The sequence below is a fragment of the Pezoporus wallicus genome, unplaced genomic scaffold (assembly GCF_028554395.1).
Source record: "Pezoporus wallicus isolate ANWC-B61680 ecotype Strahan unplaced genomic scaffold, APGP_CSIRO_Pwel_v1 contig_7506, whole genome shotgun sequence".
Taxonomy (NCBI): domain Eukaryota; kingdom Metazoa; phylum Chordata; class Aves; order Psittaciformes; family Psittacidae; genus Pezoporus; species Pezoporus wallicus.
The window spans coordinates 1,362,301-1,386,100 of NW_026637546.1; the positions used below are offsets into that span (position 1 = coordinate 1,362,301).

Below are 23,800 nucleotides of genomic sequence, written 5' to 3' on the forward strand. Positions count from 1 at the left end.
TTTTTGACAGTAGCCAACCACCATCGCTGCTTCTCTACTTTGTTAACCAACATTGACCCAAATACTCAAGTAAGATGAAATGTCTACACATTTTCATCTCCCACTGTAAAATATGACCCATTTAAAAATATTGCAGGGAAATAGCAACGATCTTTGAAATTTGCTTTAAGCACTGTCTTCAAACAGTTGGAATAATAATAAAACACATCCAGTAGATACACTGTAAATTAGAGAAGAAAGCAAATAACTTCAGAATATCAAACTAAATAGAAATCTCCATCCTCAGTCATACAGAAAAAAACTTCAAAAGCATCTGTGCTCAGGTGGACATTGGTAACCCAGGAAATTCCACACTAGCACATACTATACACTTAAACCCCAAGTTAACTGTATTTTGGGGCTGGAATTTACAGGACAATTTAGGGGAGAAAAGTACATATATCCTTTTCCATCCAAAAATAATTGCGTACCTGGTAAAGTCTTAATTCTTCTCTGTAAGGAAGACAATCTTTTGAAATCAGCTAAAAATTTGAACAGATCTTCATCACTGAGCCTGTCTCCTTCCTACCAGGAGAAAGGGAAAAATCAATATCTTTATAACACTACTCCATAACACTGAGAAAGCTTCAGACATAAACAGTATCCGTTACCTGCTTAAAGAAGGTGCTGAGGGTCAGAGAGACTGTTTTGAAGTTTGAAACTGGAGAGCTGTCCTCCAAGCTGAGACTTCTCTCAGAAAATCTTCTTCCCTGTAGCAGCGTTGCCCTCTTGTCACTAGTGGATCCTTTCCCTTCAAGCAGAAATTAAATGAAATATTAACTTGCTTTGTGTTTCTTCGGTACAAAGACCATCAGAATACACTAGAAGCCTACAATTTCCTAACAACATCAGAAGATAAAGAGGATACCTAAACCACTCCACTACTTTTATTTCAAACTATGTGAAATAGTGGAATAGCAGGACACACGTAGTGAAGTGACATTATTTCTGCTGCAGAGCACAAGCTTATTCAGAGTTTTAGTTCATGGGTTATAAAGCACATTGGTCAATGTTGTCAACCAAAGGTCCCGTGTGCTCTAGAAACTACTATGTTATGTATTTTGGTAGCCCCATATTGCAAACAAATGTTATAAGAAAAAGGGAGTTTTACTTCTACAAAGCCAGTGCTCAACATGGCCTAAAACATGCAAGACTGTTTAGCATACATAAAAATAAATAAGCAGAGATGAAACAGTGAACATATGAATTTATAAGTGTTTGTAGAACAGAAAAGGAAGGCTGAGAAGATGTGACTTTGAATCTGCTGTTCACTTTTGGTGCCAGAGTAAATGACATTATTTGGTATGCACAGGCCGACTGAAGAGTGGCTTTGCCCTACTCAGAAAAGTTAGACAAGTACCATTTAAACCTTCAGTTTCAGGTATTTCTCGTTCAAGTGTTGAAAGGTTGAAGACGTTAGTCAGGCTTATGGGAATCCAGGCGAATGGCATTCTGTATTTCCCCAACCGCTGACAAAAGGATTCAGCTTGGGCTTTCAGCTTTTCAATCTTTTCTTTTGTCTAAGACAAGGAAAATAATGACCGTTTAAAAAGCAATCAGTTATTTTAATGTGATTGTAGATAAAAAAAAGGAAACAACATATCTGTAGCACAGTAGATAATTTGCATTCTTATCTGTTTTCTTTCTGTACCACTCTCAGGATCACAGCAGTTTTGATTTGTACATTCACTTTTTCTTTCGATGACTTCATTTTTATTATAGATAAGGAGAATGCAGATTTTTTTGCAGTGACCCCCAGGCACAGCTTGAAAAATCACCATAAAACATTAGCAGATTCTGCTTCCTTTGCCAGATACAGAAACAGTATTCTGTTGAAAGCAATATTCTAAAGGAAGCAGATGTGTGGAAGTCCAGCAAACATGTCTATCTACTCCAGGCAGGTAAATGACCTTAAATTCATTGAAGAGAGCTCATGTTATCTATGGATGACAGCACTGAACTGGCCAGGTACACACTAGAGCAGGTTGTTTGCCAATCCAAATCAATAACATATCTCTGAGGTACAAATATTTCTGCTAACTCCACACTGCATTGTCATCTTCTTTGCTAACCCTTATCTGCTTTGTGACTCAAAACTCTGTTAGTATTGAATTCCAAAGGGTCAGTAATAAAGTGCACCATATCTTCCCATAACTTCTTTCCATCAGTTGCAGACACCAAACTGCTTGTACCATGGATGCACCAATTAGCTTTCTCTCCACTGTTCTTATGATTCTGTCCTGTTCCAAAAGGTCTGCTCTTTCTCTTCTTCTGTTTGTTCGTTTTTGCTGTGCACACATTTTTTGATCTAAACAGTCTTTATAATCATTTACTTACCTTGCCAGCCTCGCTTTCTTTAAGAACTGCATAGGGCTCTGCACAGTCTCCAATTTCTCCTTGCTGAAGCACTTTTTCTATCTACAAAGAGCAGTAAAATAAGACACTCACAAAGAAAAAATAACACCCAACCAGTAATATGTTGCTTCCTTAGCAATATGGAAGAGCCTGCGTAAATGAGCAGTATAGAATCTTTAATACCAGCTTTGTGGAGTAACTGGTACTAAACCAGTTACTCCATACTAAAATTCCTAGTTTTCTATTTGGCCTGTTAGAAAGCAGGAAATACATATGTGACCACACTGTCAATCAGGTATGCATTTTCATGGAAATCAGGAAAATTAATACATTCCAAATGAAGTGATTCAGGCTAACACAGTTTCAGAATTAAATAAACAAAATGATGCAAAGCTCACTAAAATAAAGCCATAGAAACTCCAGAGAACACAATTAAAATTTTTTAAAAATGGCTTATTTGACTTTATTTTAAATTTCCCTTAGGCAGAGATAGGAAATTCTAAATATGCAGCAGAACTAGAACACAGGATATCAAAATCTTAGCTTGGGAGTGAGATACACCAGAGGACGTCTGCACACATGCCATTAAAACCAATCAAAATTCACCTTAGCCACAGGAAACTCATGCTCGTCAGCTTCAAGAACTCAGACAACAGGCACAGCCAGGAACAGAAAGAATGGTGTTGAAGTAGCACTGTAACATACCTTTATTACTAGGTATATATCCGATGAGGGATAAGTGACCGAAAATACTGCTGATCTTGCCTGACTAGACAAGTCAATGGAGGGTGTATAAGAACGCAAGAATCCTCTCAATGAATCAGGGTTAAGGTCACAATGAAAATTTTCTGAGATCTTGAGAAGGAAAAGAATTAAAATGTATTACAATCCAAAAATGCATCAAGTTTTATTTTAGGTAAGTCAAACGCACTAACTAGAACTACAAAGTAAATAATTGGAAGCATACGACTTTGTCAGAATAAAAAGAATCCAATATCACACTCAGAGTGAGTGTGTGAAAAGTTGCATGTTTTTGTAAGTTTTCCTAAATTATTACTCCAGAGATACAAACCCAAGCCAACTTAACAAAAATACAGTATGCACACTTACCTTTTTCCTTTCTTTTACATCATAGAGAGCCATGCAGGCAAATAAAGGTTCAATCTCTATCTCAAACCTATTAAGGAAAGACACACAGAAAACTGATTAATACTGTACTCTTATGACTCTGTATTAGAAAAAATAATAATAATAAAAGCGCTATATTTCAACTGGCACTTCCATTAGAAAATAAGGAGAAATATTTAGTTCCAGACCTCAGCTCTCTCAAAGTCTGGAGGATTTTTCTATTAGTGCATTTTATTAGATGATTTCTAGAGGAAAAGAAGGGAAATAAACTGCACACAATATATTTTCTAAATTTGTCAGAAAGCTGGTCTCAAATATCAATTACAAACAACTATATTTTTCTTAATTTTTTTTTTTCTATTTATCAAGTTCAGCACAGAGTGTATGGAGACCAATCTAGTCTGTTGTAAAGATATAATCTGTGCTCATTCAAAAAGTTAGACTTTTGCAATGATGGATAGAAATGGTCCTCTGCTACACTAACAAAGAACAAGCAAGCATGCAAACACTTGCTGAACAGGACTGCAGTGGTGTAGCAGGGTCGGCAGCAGTACTCTGGTATGAACTGAGAAATGGTGAGCAAAGCCTATGAAGGATACTTACTTCAGAGTCTGCAGCTTCACCAAAATCCTGTTGCCCAGATGTTCCTTTGGGCGACCTGGTACCGGCCGTATCTCCACTGTGTCTTCCTGTGATTAAAGAGTTACTCTAGTCATACTCAATTCAAACAACTGCAAATCCACATACTTACATATAACCTTCATGGGATGCTAAATGAGCTGCTGCTACAGACTAGAACCTTCACTCACCCAAAGGGCATTTAATCTCTTTAGAGATGAAAGAAAACTGCTTTGTATTTCTGAGTATTTACACTTCTGACCCCCATCTGGCATTTACACTTCTGGCCCCCAAGCAAGCGTTAGGGTGAAGGGTAACACCCTGACACAACTGTATCACCAGCCTCAGGCAACACAAAGTACAACCACCTGAACGTCTGTTTATGCTGGCAGGAGCCTATGGGTTTGTGCTTTCACCATGTTATTACCCAAAGGAGACACAACCCCCATTTTCTGACTACAGTGCAGCTTTAACTTCAAGCATGCCAGGACAGCCAGCCTCCAAGCTCACCTCATCCACAGCAGGGTAGAGGGCAAGGAGCTCGGCGTGCCTGTTGGTGCCCCGGGCCTCCTTGTTCTGCCTCTCGAACTCCTCGGCGCTGATGTGCCGCAGCAAGTTCTCCAGGCGGGGGTCCGGCTGCAGGCTGCGCAGGTCGAAGTCAGATGTGGCAAGGGTGGTCCTTGAGGTCTCCTCAGGGAGTGCCTGGGCCTGCCGGGGCCCCGCCTGTTGGAAAACAACACCACAGTGAGCTATGGCTGGGACACCAGGCTGTCACCAAACACTGCTCGTTTGGCAGGGAGAGCCCTAATGCCACCTCTGCGGTGAGGCTTAATGGGCAACACAGCTCTCTGTTGATGTCATTGCAGAGACTGTAGGATGCTTTGAGGAAAACAGCTGTATTTAACTGCTTTTCCCAAAGTTAAGGAAATGTACCTGAAGGTTTGCATCGCTGGAATCCAACGTTTCTGATTCAAATGTTTGTTTTTGAAGTGTCTTGTGCAAATCTTTCCGGGATCCCTTGTTTTTCAGGCTACAGGTATCTGAATTCCCTTGGCTCCTTTCACAGAGAAGCCCGATCAAGTCAGGTCAGCACGAGGAGGTGTTAAGGGGAAAAAAAAGCCAACAAAAAAGACAATTTTTTTTTTTTTACTTTAAACAAAGCAACTGGGACATGGTTGTGCAAAAGATCAGCTTTTACACAAAAATGTGTCATTTCACGACATTTGTTTTACCGCACCACTGCAGCTCTGTCATGTATATTAATAATGGTTTTAAAAGGAAGAAATATCATTCACATCACTTTTGCATAGACTGTAAGACTGAGAGAGCAACAAAACCTGTTCTAGGCACAAATTCAGCTCTGTGCTCCTCAGCAGAGACGGCAACTACTTCAGTGAACTTAACATGGATCAGATCGCTTATCTCTTGTCTGGCTCTTTGCCCCTCTGATTACACATGAAGGCACTTACTGATTTTGTCCTGGACCTAGCTGGCGTCCCAAGTTAATCAGATACAACAATCCACACCTTTCAAACAGTGCCTGCTTCTGAAGAGGGCTATCACTATGGCACAGTGTAACAGCCTCTGCTGGCATGCTCCCAAAATTTTGCAGCAGGGTAGCAATTTCAAGTTACATTTTTGTGGCAGATGGAAAAAATCAGGAGGTACCCTGACAAAATATACCAGACACATCCAGAGCTCTGTTTCTTCCATTTCCGTATGCAATTTGCTAAATCCTGTGATGGTATTTTTGCAGTCAGCCTCCTTGGTCAGAGTATTCTGGTTTATTCGTTTCCCTTTCTGCAGCACTCCTAACACTCTAAACATCTGAGTACTTCCATAAAGATGCCATGATAAGCAATTATTGATCAAGGAGACACCTTTTTATTACATTTTGGGAGTAACTGAATTATATGCTCTGATGTGTTTTAGTTTTAATTGTTCGCATTTTAATCACTTACCAGTTCACTGCAAATGAAAACTAAAGTCATAAAAGAGACAATCCCAGCTCTCCTTGGATGTGACCTTGTTTTGGAACTGCTTTAATCATCCAAAATGAATGACAGAAATTCTGAATGAGTTTAAGACATTGCAGCATCCAAAAGAGATTTTGTTGATTATTTTTTCTCTACTTCAAGTGGCAAAGAAATTACTTAATGGGGAGATTTATGTACCTGAAATCCTACTTTCCCTGTGAGGTACAATCTGCACCAGATATGCCCTTCCCCTGAAGTAGTCCTGTAAGATTTACTTACATTTTTTATTCATTTGCAAAGCACAGCTGCAATTAAAAACACCAACAGGCAAAACCTGCTTTTAGTATACATGTCAATTTTATGGCGACACACTGAATTAAGAAAATGGGACAAGGAAAAGGCACGAAGGACAACTGAAAGAAGAAACTGACAGGCACAGGAACAAGCTTCCCATTCAGCCTCTGGCAAAAACACAGGGACTGCTCAGCTGTGTCCAGCCCCTCTGCCATACACCTCTTCACCCTGGGGCATGAGGAGCATCTCTGCTCACCTCTGCACCCACTGAGGACTCTTCAATCTCCTGTTCTGAACCTTCACATGTATGAATGAATGAAAGTCACACACTCATCCATAGCTTAGCAGACTGTACGTTCAGCAACCTGTCCTATCGATCATTGTCTCCCAAGTAGGCAACTACAATTTTTCCAGCCTTTCTCAAAACAATGGAAAGCTTCCTACAATTTTCTACAACTACTTTTTCTCACTTTTCTCTTGATGTCTTTTCTTTCTTTCATATCTGTTTCAAGAACAGTGCCCAAGCATAACATGAGGCTCCCAGTAACAATCTGTCACAGGTTTATGTGACACTGCAGCACCTTTTGCACTGTCTTGTTCTTTGCAATTTTTAATAACTTGCTTGCTTTGTTAGTCACAGCCATCAAAGCCCAGCTGTCCGGCAGGGCCCTTCATCATGTTTATTGCAGGTTCAATTGCTCAATAAAGTTTCTGAACGCAAATTTTCCTTACCTGAATGAATGAAACAGTAAAACACACGACAAACCTTTTCACACGTGTATTTCTACAGTTCCACTCACATTTCTACAAGCACATGCAAGTTTTGCAAGTGCAAAAACAGCTATGTTCTATTTTTCACTTCACCTACTTTACTGTTTGTTCCCTACTTGTGTGCACAGAACTGCATACTGGCTCTTTGCAGCGCACTCAGAACAACACTGTGTGGAAGAGCTAGTGTCTGTGCTCTGCAGGTGGAGAGCCTGAAAAACCCGCTAACTTATTTCTAGTGACTCACTGTGCAGCAGTTCTGAGAACTCAGTCAATTTCACCATCACCCCCAGAGGAAGTCTCTTGATAACCCTCAGCAGCTGCTCCTTCCCTGCACAAGCTGCACAATTAAACAAAGCAATTTCTTTACAATCACCGGGAGCCAACCTGCAATGCACTGACTGCTGAAGTTTGTCAGGTCAGGTAAACAGAAAGTAGCAAGGGCAGGCAAAGGGGCAAAAAGTCAGCAAATGTGGCAGCACTCTGTCAATGGCTCATACTACTACTTCTCAAGAGCAGGGCATCAGTGCAGGAGGGGGTGAAGAGGAAGCAGTGCAGAAAAACAGAGCTCCACTGTCTCTTTATGAAGAACAGGAGGGGGTGATGGGGAAGGAGGTGAGCTCCACTGGCATGGTGCCTTCTGAGAGTCTGGGGACAGACACTACTGTGCAGAAAGCAGTGACTGAGGCTTCCCTTCACATTTGATACGTGAAATGAAATGGAATGAAATTAAATTAGAAGATTAAATTAAATTAAAATAAATTGTCACTTGTAATGACTATAGGTCTAAATCGATGTTGGATTACACTGACCAAAAATATAGTAGTCGTTTACTGATGTAAAATTGTGAAGTCAGATGTTACACTAATAATCCCATGAATACAGTCAATCACTGCTGGGAAAGCCCACAGTCCCTGGTTGTTTGCACTCCATTTTGTACTCCATTTTGTTTTCAGACACCCTTAGAACCCAGATCATGTCAAATTTTCAGGGCATGGCGGGGAAAATAAAGAACAGACAAATGTAATCTTTATCCCTGTTATCTTTTTTTTTTTAGTATGATCAAATACTAATAGCATTTCTGATTTAGACAAATCATCATTACAGACAGTTGATTTGAGTTTCTGACTGATTAATTCCCAGAGTGCCTGATAATAAAGAAACAGATGCAACAATATTTAGCTATAGCCCACTGGCTCAAACAAAACAATATACTCATATATACTACTGAAAAGTCAGTTCTTCTCTTTGGTCACTGATTCAAATCATTACTCTTTAGCATAACTTGTAACAGCTTGTACCTCCTTCCTGACAAATAAGATCCAAGCCATTTTAGGTTTTATTTACTTGTATGTAGCTTACTTTCGATTCACAATCAGCCACTCCTGGGTATACGTCTGAACGCAGTCTCTGACATGTAAGTCCAATTCAACCCTGGGGAAAAAGCAACATTTTGCAAATATTTTAGTACCTAGGCCACACCTTAAGGACAAAGAAATTTATCTAACCGTGCTATTCAGATAAAGGCCTCTCTATTAGTCCTCTCTTGTATATTTATTTTACTGCTAAACTGTTGTTTGAGGTTTAAAGAGTTCTGTGTATTGTATGAATTCCCTGATGCAGGCTTTTGTTACTGTGCTTATAAATATCATGCATCTAAGATTGATGATGCTAAAAAATATAGCAAAATAAAAGAAATTATACCAGGTACCCATCTTTGTGATTTTCAGAACTTGATAACATATAGTATCAACATACAGAGGTATTTTTCCAGAGTTCTCAGCTCCTGAACTCTTCGAATATATAGTGTCCTGGGTTTTCTTGGTGTAATTTTCTTTTTTCTCACAGAAAGTAACAAAATTCTAAAAAAGGATCCTAAGCTTTTAATCAGTTAGCATAATAAAACTTTAACATCTAAAAACATGTTATAATTTAATTTTATGATTTTCAAATAAATCTCATTTAATGTAGGGGGTTATCAGTGCTGCCTAATGGACTGGATACTGACTAGAACCAAAGTATTATAAGCTACAGTTGAGGTCCATGAATTTGCTGCCATGATGTAGCATGATTCCCCTACCCGTATTCTAAAAAAACTTTAGTGTGTTGTACCAAGATCACTGTTACATCCTCTGATCCAAGTAAGTAAAAGAACAGGATAAAAATGCAGTGCAGGAATGGGTAAAAGGTATGATACTTTTTAGCACATTCCACCCAGAACTCTAAAGATTTGCAAGTGATTACCAGGAATGGGTAACAACTGATTTGGGTTCATGCATGCACCACGGGACAGAGCCTTGGCCGATACTGGGCTGCTGTCCCTGTGTGTCCCTGCACTGGTGAACTGACACAGTCCATTTGGGTCCAGTTGGGATGTGTGTTTGCAACCAGGCAGCATGTTAACCCAGTTTGGTCACTGGTATCCTCCTCTTGGTGCAGGAAGAAACCACAGACTGCATCAGCTGCAGACAAGTCTTTGGTGCACGCCTCTCCTGTGCTCTCATCTTCCCTAACACACCCTGGCACTCTTCACCAGGCTTTTCTGTGAAAGCACTAATATTGATGATGGTGGTGTGTATGGCTAAATAAAAAAAGATTTGGTGAAAGCACATTTGTTGGTATTGAACATTTGAGCTTTGCCACAGACTCCTTACGAAACACTTAATGTAACTGTAGTGCAAATCAGGCCTAAAACTGATGGTACAGCATGAGTCTACACATTATCCTACTAGAAAAACAAGTAAATAACTGCTGTTTTGAACAGCAGGCATGATGAGAAGTAACCTTGGAAACAGGGGGGAAATGATCATCTTATCTGTTAAATCTCATTTCAGAGTTGGATATTTTTTCACTCTTTTTGTCCACAATTTAAGTAAATGGAAACTCCAAGCACCAAAATATTCACTGTCTCCCACATCCCTTCTTTCTCTTCAGTTGACAGAAAAAAGAAGATAAAGATTGGAACATTTTCTGTGAGTAACTTCAAGTGAAAAATCATCTTTTGTTCAAATGTTACAGACATAGCAGCTTGGGGCTAAACTGGTGCTGCCCTCATGTTTATCTGCCTGGTACTGCTTGCAAAACTCACTAGGCTTTTGTGGCTCTATCTGAAGATACCATTTACAGGCCTTACAGTGAAACAGCCCTTACAGAAAGTTTTACATAGAGTAGGACTCTCCCAAACCACATCAGAAATTCTCCAGTACATACCTTCTTCTCATTCTGAAAAATTCTGTTGCTCATAGTTTTTCTGTTTCTCAAACCAGCTTAAATATTTACAGGATGGTTAAGCACCAGTATCAACACATGCTACACATTCTAATTTAAAAGCTGTTAAAAATAGTAGAATTATTTCATTAATATCAGCCTAAAATCAAAAGTGACTCCTAAACTAGAAATTAACACTGCCCTCTGCCCCCAAACCTTGTGAAGTATGAACTATTTCTCTCCATTTAAACAAGAAAGGTATTGAGAAAGATGCTTAGTGATCTGATCCATGTAACGTATAGCTGAGGGTAGCAAAGGGGAAGGAGAAAAAAACCCTCAATCCTATGTTTACTACATAATCCAAATCAACTTCCACCTCTGGCATCAGAGAAACAAAATTACTTTTCATACTACCCTCCTGCCCTTTTTTACTCTTCTTCCTAGTCTATGCCTACCTCACTTCTGCTACTACCACCTAGCTCAGGCAGCTGTGTAAGGGCTAGCATAATTTTAAATATGCAAACAGGCCTAACTGAACCAGTGGCAAAATTTAAATGTTTAAGTTCAGCAAATGCACAATGGCCAGATGGATGGCAGAGTGAGGAGTCTGGATCAACATCTTCAAAACGATTTTTAAACATGCAGCATTTCAGAGGGAGGTAAAGTCTCCTTACCCATATTCTGGCATAGAGGGCTGCAAAGTCCTGCACTCTTTGGGTGTAAAGACAATGTCCAAGTCATCTTCAGGAAATTCACCAAGTTCTTGAGCTAGTTCTGAGTCCAAGTTGTTCAGCTGTGTCATTAGGAAGCCTTCAAAATCTACTGGGTCTACTACGTCATAAAATGAAGGCTAATGGAAGAAATAGACACATTTATTTTAGCAACAGAATGTTTGGGTGTTTTTTTTTCTTAATATTGTAATTTAGTCTTATTATTTAATTCTTCAATTCTTAATTAAAGAATTCCCATTATTTGCTAAACATCAGAAACAGCCATCTCATTTAATGCAAGAAGTTGCTAATGAAACGTTCAGCTGAAATAAGAAACAGAACGAGAAAGAGAACAAAGAAAGAATAGTTTTATAACAAAAAGAAACGGAAGATAATACATCTAAATCTAAAATTGCACCTATTTTCTCCCTTGAGCTTTCCTAGATGCTGGTAGAAAGGGGGCAGACTGAGGTGCCCAGAAATGCATTCTGCTAGAACTCTCTGAACTCAGTCCCCCTTGTCCAAGCCATGGAATTGATCAAGGTTATATGCAGCGTAATTCCAGCAGCAGTGAGTAGGAATAGCAGAGGATGGGGCAAGTGACCAAAATGACAGTGACACCACCAGCTGTCAGGAAGCTGCCAATGGATTCTACAGCACATGTGATGGAAGGCACTACCAGTAGCAAGACCAAGACAGCAAGTCTCAGATGTTATACTGAGCTAAAGACCAACTATGAGCACCATAACTGCCATCATAAAGATACCGCTCATTTGATGTGCTGTGCCTGAAAAATTCTGGCTACTAGAAACACTGTGCTTTCAACTTCAAACAAATTTGAGGGCAAGATAGAATCAGCAGAAATTATTATTTTCTATCTCTGCAAGTTACTGTTTTGTACATTACTAGAGTTTTAATTTTATTGGATTTTTCAAGGGTTAGTACGGTAACTACGCAAAAGATTATATGGATCTGCTAAAGCTGTTATTGAGAAACCTTACATCCACTATTTCTACAGAATGTTGCATTACACCTTGACAGAGAGCAATTGTATCTGACTACATTCAATCAGCTGTTCTTAACACAGAATTTTGGACCAGAACAAAGTTAAACAAATACCAACTCTGCTATTCATACACACTATGAAGCTGTCTGGCTCTTTCAATTTGCTTAGTGTCAAAAGCAGAAGCAGAAAATCTTGTTTGATATCATACCTAGAAATGTTCTATATACACATAAATGTGACTTCATATGTTAAAAGTATATGTTATTATTTGTACAGAAAAAATTAAAATTCCTTTACTTTTTATATAGGCAACAAAACATAGGCTTTATAGGTTTAGAAAATAAAACATCTGCCCAGTCGAGTACAAAGACCAGCATATCATATCATTAATTTTCTTGACAAGTAACAAAGAGATCTAAAATTACAGCTTTAGAAAACCTATAGTCTATTATGTTCTGTGAGCTGCAGAAAGGCTGAGAACACCTCAGTGCAGTGAGAACACCTCAGTGCATTAAGAACACTGAAAAATAGAGCATTAGCATAATAGCACTGGAATAACTTTTTTACTATGAAGAAGAATTCTAGCAAAAAATAGCTATAAAATTATTCTTGTCCGTAAAAACAAAGGGTTGCATTATCCAAATACCTTTCTCAAGACTGCCTTCTTAAGCTGCCAGCAATAAATAGTCTGTATATAGATCCAGTAATCTACCCCTATGGTGCTGTTGATGCGGTGTGGGGAAAATAAAGCACCCAATGTTTCTGGTATCAACTACCTTTATATTCAATGTTACTGTGGCTCCTGTCTCATCCAACATGCATTCTGGAGCTCCCCGCTTAAACTCCAGTGTTCTTCACCAAAAATAAAACCCATGAGCCAAAATCATGAGGTCTTCACTTACTGAGTCCTGTGTCTGCAAGGCAACTCATGGAGGTTGACAGGATTTTCACCTGAGCATGAAGTGACCTCTGCACATGACAATGTTACACTCACAGCATTATAAATTTTAGCTCAACAGGACAATGAGGGATTCCACAGTTTATGAAACATGCAAAGGTGCTCAACAATGGCAAAGCAATAACTATAATGGCTCATACATATTATGCCACATTGGTCACTGGAGATTAGAAGATGAGTTAAAGCTGATCAGTGGTAAATTAAAAGTTTTGGAGCCTTTTCAGTGTTTTCAAGCTATAAATGAGAAAGTAATTCTGCTGCAGAAACATCTTGCAGAAAGCAAAGGATATTTAGAAGAAATGCTCCAAAAACATCTAGGAAAAGCAAACCAATTTAAACTTTTGAAAAGAAAATGGATGTAAACACCCCTGTAAATGATGTAGTAAGAGACCTTTGAACACAACCAACCACCATCCCCCACCCCAGGTTCCCCTTTTGTAGGGAAACTGTATTGTTCTCTGCATAAATAAAGCTCTAAGCTCACCCCACTGCCCGTATACTTAAGGGAGCAATCGAATTCTCTAAAAGCACATTTCGAAAAAAATTCTCTCTTTCTTTGCCCTTTGTATCCAAATGGAAAACTTAAAACTGACAGTAAGTCTGGCAAATTATGGGGCATCCAGCTGAAGAAATATACTGTGCTGTTAATAAATTTTTAGGTTAAGCACTATCTCAGGTTTGTACCTGGTGTAGTGCTGTCCTGGTTTCAGCTATAACAGCCATTTTTACTCCTTCATAGCAGCTGGTGCAGTGCTGCGTTTTGGCTTTAGTCTGAGAATACTGTTGATAACACACCAATGTTTTCAGTGTTGCCAGCATACTACATCAACAGTTTTGAGTAAATAGTGATCTTTATTAGCCACTGATTTTTACTGTCAGCATAATATAATAAGATTAAAGTAAAACAGCTTAAAGTATACAAAAGCATATTACATTTCACTTGCTGAAGATGTAATGACTTACATGCATAGTATTTTTACTTAATACAATCTAATGTTTGCTTAAGCGTTGCTCTTCATTTCAGAAACAACACTTCTCCATTCTGACAAGTCACATTTCATTATGTCTTCTAACTTTTTCTAGTTGAAATTTTAATAATAATCTTTAATCACTAAAAATGTGTGCTTTTGACTATCATAAATTAGGCACAGATGTAAAAAAGATGGTGAAAAAGGTAAATGCAGATGGAGGGTAATTGTCTCCCTAGTGCAAATTATCAAAGGAAACAGAAATACTGTTTCAAGTGAGAAGCAAACACTCCTTTTCACACATCATACAAGTGTGCAAAACAATTACTCTATAGAAAATGCCAAAAATCATTACTGCAAACATACCTTTTTAATGATGATGGATTAGAGGCATGTAGATTGTGACAGCACACAAAATGGCAGCTGTGGCGTAGTACTTGGTAAATGAAATGTTATCAAGTTTCTCAAGAGCAAAAGCAATTATCTGCATGCAGAAGAAGGGACCTAGCCTCCCCAGGCTGAATAACCGAAAGGAACAAGTTAAAACCACAGCATTTCAGATTAAGGAAGTGAGTAGTGGCAGGAGGCCCTGACACATAGGAAGTAACTGCTTACATCTAGTGGCTTACATTTTTCACAATCATTGGTGCACAAAGACTTCTCCTGCTTCTACTTAACTGGGTCTTAAAAAAATAAAAGAAAAATTAAAGGGGCAGGAAGGAGAATCAAAATCTTAGTTTTATTTATGGCATAGTATTTTTGCAGAATGCTCACTCTCCTGAAAGACTATTAGAAAGATACAGCATTTTTTCCCTTTGTCATAAGAGCAGCATCATATGGTCTGACTTCTTTACAGTGGGATTACACATGGAAGGCTGAAGATGATTTGGAGACACGTAACAGTTCACTCAATTATACCCATGCCAATCAGCGCATATTTTGGCATTTTTTCACTTAACATGCTTACTCTACAGCACTGAAAAACATGGTAGTGTGCTGGCTTTACTGCTAGCTCTGGAAACTGAATTAAGCCATGCTAGTTTAGCCTCTGCCTTCCTTTTTTTCTCTTTATTCATTGATCTCCTTTTGCAAATTATCTGTGAACACCACACAATGCATTTACTTGACAGCGTTGAATGTTTCCAGCAAGGGAACCATGCAGTACACTCAAAAACTTACTAATTAACTTTGATTTATAGTAGTATGAAGAAAGTCTGTCTATTTTAGGCTTCAAGGACTATTCTAGGCTTTTTCAAATGCGTAATTTCCTCATTTTACCAGGGACTATCATTCAACAACTTCAAGCAGAAGTTAGTAGAAAGCAAGATAGTTTAAGAAGATCATTTAATTTACACTAGAAACATTAAGCAGTGTAGAAGTTAAACCTGTGTAAAGAAGATTAATCCGGAACTTACCAAATGAAGAGTAGAAAAGCCAGGGGTACTTAAGCTTCTTTGACAGAACTGTGCAACGCCTGGTTGGAGAGTAAATTGCTTTCTTATTTCTGCAGAGGAGTGCCTTTAATTAAGCAGAGAAAAACTTTTATAATTACAATTATCTCCACTCAAATTCCAAGTGCCAGACTTTGCCAATTTGTCCCGTATTTAGAAATGTCCCAGGGTTTAGAAATGTATTTGGATGATGCGCTAGATTCGTTTTGAATCTGACACAAACCTCAAAAAACATTCAAAGTCCTATATAATTAAGATTCTGATACTCTTCCAACAGATTTTTATCATTATATTGCAGTCCTGGCATCTGGGAAAGGCTATGCAAGAAAGAAAAGCCTTGCCCTTAAGTGAAGTCTAACTGCAACCTGTACAGCATTACTTGTAGATTCGCTATTGCAAAGAAGAAAAATACACAGAAAGAACAACGAATATCCCAGAGGCCAGTATTTTAATGAGCTAGCAATTGATCAAGGGATAAAACCAGGACAGGACACTGAACAGTGAAAGCCCAGACTTAGGTTAATGCAGTCTGCTGTGAAAAGCACAAGATAAACCAAAGTATGAATTTAAAAATCAGCTTATACTCTATCAGTTGAACATTTGAGGACAAGTCTTCTTAAATGATAACTAATTTGTTTCCATAGGAACAGAAAGAGATCTGTACTGAGTTCTTCAAAAATCCCACACTGATAGTACAGTTGTGTATACCCAATCTAAAAATGCTATGATCACAGTAGCTTGGTCATTTTTCATGTAAACAAATCAATTATTATTTAACACAATTTAAGAATAATTGGCCATGAAATGGCAAACAAAAGGTCTACAGTATATTTTAAAAAGATATGTTTTAAAATAAAAAATATAAAATATATACAAGATTGTTTTTTAAAAAACAAGAGTCATTTAAGCAGATTCTAAGGGGAAAAAAAAAAAAAAAAAAAAAGAACAAGAACAAAAAAAAGAACAAACCCAAACCTGTAGCCCACCAGGGCAGCCAACTTGGAGACAGGAAAATACAGAGGGAAGAAGACTTTCTCTTCTATATGAGACTCTCTTCCAACTCAACCAAGCATTAACAGGCATCTTAGAATTACCAGATTCCACAGGACAGGTTGCTTGATAGGTCTTAATGTCTTCTCCTCTGTGGCCTCTTGATTTCTACAACTACTATATCTATTCTGTGACAATCTTACTACTGCTTTTCTTAACAAGCATGACAAAAACCTGATCAATGCTGGTCTGCTCGCATTAGGAGACAGGCATCTATTTTTTCCCTATTATAAAAAGAAAAGCTGCTTGTATATCAAGGTTATTGCTACTCATCTTCCCACTCAAATATTCTCTGATCACGTATGTATGTAGCAAGGTATAATACAAAACTCTTATTCAAAATTATTAATTTCCTTCAAACTGAAAGGTTTCTATCCTGTGCAGATGTGCCTGTTACTGATGTAAATAACAGAGGTATCAGCAGATGCTGGCTTAATGCATGTTAAAAACTGTATTATACTGTGTTGCAGAAGTTGCTGCTGCAAAAAGTGATATAAGACATCTCTTATTTACACCAGACATGGGGTCATCAGATTCTTCAGAGAGGAAATGGTAAGAATTTTCATCTGCAAAAGAGGAGCGTGCATGTAGATGAAGGGCAAATTTGCTGTCTGGTAAAAGCCTTTGCAAGCCCAGCTAAATGAGAGGAAATTTGTTTCTCAAAAGCACTGCACTAGTTACAGAGCCTCCTCAGTATTCAAAGAAAGAACCTGCAAATTAAATTTGTCCAATGGTAATTGGCAGGATCTACCAGGAATAGGTAAAGGAAAGACACAGCTGCTAAAAATTGCTAAACTAAAAGCAGGGAGAAAAGGTGGGAGTTATGGTCAGAGATGAGTGGTCCACATTAACCTAGCACATGTGGAGCTAGGTTCTGTGCCAGCTTCTATTCCAGGTTCTATGAAGGCTGCAGTCTACCTATGCCATGGACATAATTTTACCCTTCCTGCCAGTACAGCAGCCTTGTCTGATTCCAAGAAGAGCTTTACAGTCACCCTTGGCAGCAAGGACAGTCTAGTTATGTGCTAAAACACAATAAGGAAAGAAGGCAAGTGATGAAGTGTGAACACAAAGCAGGCACTGAAAAATATAAGCAAAAAAGGGTAACTGTATCTCCAGAAAGGGGGACTTGAATGGTCACTACCAGTCATCTGGTCTCTAACACCCAGAAAGGTAGTAGGGCAATTTACTGAACAATCAACTTATAAGTAGCTGGAGTATCAGGTCCCAAACTGTGGTCTCCAGCTGAAGCAAGGGGACCAAAGAGACCGTGAAATCATATCACTTAACATCAAAGTGTATATCACCTTAGTAATGACTGTTTATTGATAGTCTCATGATAAAGTGTACGGTGAGCAGCTACAAACTGTGGTCTGTAGTCAGCTACTGTCCAAAAAGCTTGTCAATTATTGGTTTATTATTGGCAATTATTAGGATGAACATCCAATATGGATTTGTCAATGGACAGTTACATAAAACCAAGCTAAAACTGTTCTGTGATAATTTAACTGGATTGAGTAAGGCCCTTCATAGTGTCCCTCATGACATTCCTATAAGCAAAGTAAAGAGATAGTGGCTAGATGGAATCATCACAGATGCTTTCAGAACTGGTCAAGAAACATATTCAAGGCACAATAATCAATAGGTCAACAGAAGATTGTGAAATGATTCCAAATGAGGTACTACTGTGAGAAGCAAGTTAATTTTTACTCAGTCTAGTTCCAGTCCATATTTTATTTTACAACAGTGATGATGGCATAGATAACACAGTAATAAAATTTGTGGATCACATCTACAGTTGGAAGGAGTTGTGAGGGTATTGAAAGGCAGGACTAGCACTCAAAATTATCTTCTATTTTAGAAACATCCTGAAATCAGCACATTTAATTTCAATGAAAATAAATGTAAAACCCTAAACTTAGAAAAAAAAAATAAATCAAATGTAGAAATACAAATAGGGAAATATGCGGTCTACATAAATAGCCATGCCACAGAAGAGTCTCTGAGAGAGTATACTGGGACACTTAACAACAAAGTACCGTAAGTGAGGAAAAAGAGAAGTTATTTCTGTTTATCTAAGCCAATGAGACAGTACTAAGAGTACCACACAGTAAATCAAATTTACATTTTCAAAAGACAGCAGTTAGCATGCTAAAAATCTGATAAGGAAGACCTGTGAGGAAAGACTGAAAAACATAGATGTGTTACAGAAGAGATTACTGCATTGCCATCAACTGTATAAAAGGTAGCAAGCTGTAATTAAAACAGTGAGCAGTTCATGTCTATAAGGGGAAGAAGAAATAATCTGCTTAAAGAGAGGCAAGAAAGATGTAATAAGCTATTAAGAAAAATGTTCCCTCTGCAACCACAGCAAGACACTGGAAGTGGCCATTTGGTGGTGCCATAGTGACAACAGCACACTAGTGTCATAAATTATGCCTCCGAATTACCTAGAGAACAGCATCTGGGCAAATGCAAGCTTTTCAGAGACCTGCAATGGAACTCAGCATTGTTAATATTTCTACAGACCTCCCATGTTTGCAGTTTTCCTTTTTTTTTTTTTTTGAAAAACAGGAAATGCTAGCTGAAAAGGAAAAGGTGAAGTTTAGGGGAGTTTTTGTTCATATAAGTCACTGCTGTATTTGCTGAATTCACAGTAAGCCAGTGTTTACATGGCATGGGGCAAGACAGTGTAAATCTGAGGAAAGATGGGAAATGATGGCAGCACAAAGCTTTTCTGGATTGTTTAGATCCTTGTCTGCTCCATGGTGTTGGAGCAAAATAACGTCAATTGAAATTCACTGTTCCACTCTGTGTTTCCTTGGGCCTACGTGAATGTCAATGCCATACTCCTCTGGTATTAATCTCAAAAAAGTCAGAACTCACCAGTCTTACTGATCCACCTAGATGTGACTGGAGGGCAGCCAAAAAAAATCAAACCCCAAGCAAACCCCCCCAGCGCTGCTTAATCAGAATTGCACCAATGTCTGCCCCACTGGTAGATGCAGTCCTCCAGCAATACTCTTGAATTGCTATCAAAAAGTTGACACATAGTCTTGTATTTCACCGACTCTCCAAGGCAAAATGTACTGTTTGCATAATATATTAAAACAGTGTAACCAAAGTAACAGCACCTGCAGGTTCTTAAAATAAATGTAACTTGGTCGAATTCCGAGTTGTTTCTCAGGGCACAGCTCATTGCAGTATAGGGGACTTAGAGATTTGGGTTATTGGTTGGGCCTAGATGAGGTATCAGGAAGGGAAGGTAAAATAGCCATTTATTTTACTAACGTAAGTAAATTATGTCAGTAAAATAAGTTAACATAAGTTAGATCTGTGCAGGACACTGCTGGGTTCTATAATTAAAATTACAGAAATGCTCATAAGGCATAAAGCTCTGTAGTTTCACTGAAAATTCTGCTCAACAATATAGTTATTTAAAGTACACAGTTTAAAAGCAGGCGCAATGGGTATTTTGCTAGTATGTAGGTAATATGAAAACTTATACACGGAACAGCGATATATAAATATAAGAAAACAGAGAGAGATCAGCTTTAAAGATAGAAACTTCATGAGAAAAAACCTGATTTTGTAAGCATACTTCATGTACCTAGTAAATCAAGTTATCCAAAGTTACCTACTATAACAAGTTACCTATTAGGGGAACGCAGGAAGAGTAATCCTCAGCACCCTTACAATCCCTTCCAGCAGACTCTGAGGAACAGTAAATTGTTCTCTGCAAGAGCTGCATACACAATTAGACAGCAATGAAAGACTGAAAAAACTGAAATAAATAGAGACTGCAAGAACTATCCCCGAAGATGGAGAAACAGTCACATTTAAATGTATACAGATGGCAAAATTATAAAGTAAAATAGTGAAAACTTTTGCTGAACAGGTAAAATATTCTGTCTTGGCTACCCTGAGGAGTAATCCCTTTCATCTGACACTGACATAGAAAATTCTCAACTAGCTTTTCTTCTTTTTCTTCTTCACCTAACATGAAACTTCTCTAGTCACAACTTAAAATGAGCAACAAAAAAATCTGGAAGAGAAAAACCTAACAACTCCCTAACCCCCCCCCCTTCACTCCCACACACAAACACATACAAAGTTTTGGGCAACAATACAGACCTTTAACTAGCAAATATGGGAATCTTGCTTAGAAGTCCTTTTGTACCACCAGTGGAACTGCCTGCCTTTCTTCTAAGTTTCTAATTAGTCCATAAGGCACCAGAGCTCTGCTTCATTAATCAGTGTTTACAGCAGTGGTTGATCTGAACTGGCTGCTACTTCTTTGATGGCTCGGATAGGTGATACACCCTATGGTACACCCATTTTTTAGGGGTCTACTACGTTAAGACTGTGTATCAGCTAAGGCAATAAAGATCTTATTTGAGACAATTGAAATTTAATTGCAATCTTCTCAAAGGAGATGATGCAGGAACAAAGAAAGATGTCTAGAAGAGAAAATCATGAACTTTGTTATGGTGGCAGCTTGTTACAAAGTAAAATGGTCAAGAAGTCCATTTTTATTTGAGTCACAGGTCACGTATACCATTCATTCAGTGAAGATTTTTCAGTGCCGCTCAGTTGCGCTGTTTCTCCCTCAGCAAGAGACATAAGCACACATCAAAATGAATTCCCTAGTCCTGGTATTGGAGGAAAAGGTTAACCATATTTTCATGCACACAAAGGAACTGAAGACTTGTAATCCTGTCCTTGTGAATCATGCTTTTAATAACTGTGATATGGGAAATTTCAAAAGCATTAGTGATCATACATGCCATCTTCCTTTTATACTGTGACTTGAAATGTAGTAGAAATATATCAGTTTGCACTTTTAGACTTTTGTGTTCTTTGCACTATCCCACCAGTTCACAACTGGGTAATTATGAAACAAATGCAAGGATTTGTCTTTCAGCTCATATGCATTACCTGAACTTCACAATAACTTCACTGAGAAAGTGCTACCATAAAGCTGACCATTTTGCAAAATCCAGCCCAATTTTTAATAGTTTGTGTTTTATTTTTACTTTCTTCCAAACAAGCATTAATAATAAATGTAAAAAGATAAAAGTCAGACATAAAGAATAATAAGGAAGACAATATAAATATTATTTTAGGGATTTTTTTCTTTTTGCTATTAGAGGGTTGTTTTTATTTTTATCATGGTCACATTTGGCATTTTTATCAACAAGGAAAAAAATGAAATGTGTATTTTGCCTCTTTCATGACCGACAACATCAAAGAAATTTACAATATATTCCCAGGTGGGTCTTTAACACTGGGAGTATTTCAAAAGCCAAAGAATGAAATAATGAAAGAGGCACAGAACTGGACAAATAATTTGTGTTAATATTTTGGTCCCCCATTTCCTAAGAACACAGATTTGTGGAGCTTCAGTGTCACCTTTCCGTAAGAGGAAAACGATTAACTTTTTCTTTTTCTTCTCAGAATAACATTTTTTCTTTAGAGCTGTAATTTAACTAGAAAATGTAGTATCTTTTATTAGGGCAATATACCTGAAAATAACATGGCCCAATTTTAAGAACATGAAGAGGAACTGACATTTTTAGAACACGGAATTTTGATTTTACTTTGGTGGGAGACAGAGCAGTAACTAAGATACACTAGAAACCTGGATCTTCCACTCACACTTTTAAAAATAAGAATATCCACAGAATCCAACAACTATGTTGTTAAAGAGAATATATTTTTGTGTCTGCTGGCTATCACTACAGGTACAAATTCCATTCTCTCACAAACACATTTGGATGATGCAAGACATTTTATATCATAAGTTACAAATTAAATTTCACTTTGCAATTCACCTGGAATATTTCAAGCTTGGGGAAAGGTTAAATTTTACTCTAACAATGTTCTAAATATGAAGTTTTGTTATTATAATGACTGCAAAGATAGAATTGCAAAATTTTGATCGTGTGACAACTGAAATAAAATCTACTCTTACCTAATCTACTTTGCTTGACTTTAGGGAAAATACTAGTATGAAGTCCAGGTGTGCTGACTCCTTTATAAAAAGTCTCCAGGTTTTTATTATTGAAGCTCAGGAAACTGCATGATTCATCATGTATTCTATAAAGATCTGGAGGAAAAATATTGTGGATGTTCTATCTGAACTTGGCCCAAAGACTGATCTAGGCCTGGACCTATTTTTTGTAACTGCATTCATGACAGCAAGCATTTAGAGTGAGTACGTCATGAGGTAAGCACTTTTCACAGGCTATACTTTTTCCTCTTGCTACAGATAAAACTATAGTCTAGTGAGTGGTTTTCAAATCAAATTTAAAAAAAAATCAAGTCAGAATAAAAAAAATAAAGGAAAAACTACGCTGAACTCTGCTCATGAACTGTAATTTTTAATGACCATAAAACCTAAAAGCAGTAGAGAGCATAAAATACAACATTAAATATTTCCTCCTTGCTGGTTTGCACTTCATGTCTGAACATGAAGACTCTTTGGAAAGATAAAAAAAGAATATTCATATGTGGGACCTCATGGACATAAAGATATTTTTCATTTCCAGCTATGTTTTTCTTGAGTAAACTTTGGATTTCCTGCATTATAAAAAAATACACTCATCATAAACTTCAGCCGAGACTTCACAATGCATGTAGACATCTGAAGTCTACAAGGGACATAAGATCTTAAAGAAGGATTTTAAAATGCAGTTTTTCTGCTCAGAGCCTAAAGTTCCATTCCTGCTCACCAGCCACCTTCCTGAGACAAAGCAAAAGCTTCAGTACGTTAATTATGTAGCAGGGGTTATTATGTCTGATTCATAATGTATAACACCAGTCTTCAACAACTGTAATAAGAAATAGATGGCTATATTTCAAACACAACTTGAGTACACAGTCAGATGAAAAGATTAGCTTCCTGCTAACAACAGCAGTCAATACCGTCTGTCTCAACAGTAACAACAGTATTCTGCTTGCACAACCAACTGTTCTCTAAATGCTTTGTTTCTACAGCTGCCTTCTTGCTGATGAAAAGTACACCTGTATTATGGAGCCTATCTTTTCTGCAGTTGTAATTTTTCATTGAGATTTGGCTGGATGGGCCTGTGTTTGTCATCAACTACTTAAGTGACTACTATCACCTTGATTGTATAGCAGGCAGACATAAAGTGTGGGGTAAACAACACAAACCAAAAGTAAATCACTGTGAATAACCGAAGGCATTAGTACCCTCCGAAAAGTAGTTAAGAGGACATTTTCTTATGCTTTCTTTCCTGCTTCCTAAAA

The 23,800-nt window shown here is 37.9% G+C and overlaps 1 protein-coding gene across 2 annotated transcripts in view; it reads right to left on the reverse strand.

Moving 5' to 3' along the window:
- The window catches only part of DOCK8 (dedicator of cytokinesis 8), a 99,552-nt gene that overhangs the window by 64,138 nt on the left and 11,614 nt on the right, over positions 1 to 23,800 (reverse strand). For both annotated transcript variants that reach the window (XM_057406098.1, XM_057406097.1), the window contains exons 2-13: positions 15,443 to 15,545; positions 11,060 to 11,235; positions 8,541 to 8,612; positions 5,074 to 5,197; positions 4,651 to 4,863; positions 4,126 to 4,211; positions 3,505 to 3,571; positions 3,100 to 3,249; positions 2,377 to 2,457; positions 1,400 to 1,559; positions 651 to 790; positions 471 to 564 (exon numbers count right to left, since the gene is read on the reverse strand). In XM_057406098.1, coding sequence (XP_057262081.1) covers positions 471 to 564; positions 651 to 790; positions 1,400 to 1,559; positions 2,377 to 2,457; positions 3,100 to 3,249; positions 3,505 to 3,571; positions 4,126 to 4,211; positions 4,651 to 4,863; positions 5,074 to 5,197; positions 8,541 to 8,612; positions 11,060 to 11,235; positions 15,443 to 15,545 — 1,466 coding nt within the window. The remainder of the gene's footprint in view (positions 1 to 470; positions 565 to 650; positions 791 to 1,399; positions 1,560 to 2,376; positions 2,458 to 3,099; positions 3,250 to 3,504; positions 3,572 to 4,125; positions 4,212 to 4,650; positions 4,864 to 5,073; positions 5,198 to 8,540; positions 8,613 to 11,059; positions 11,236 to 15,442; positions 15,546 to 23,800) is intronic.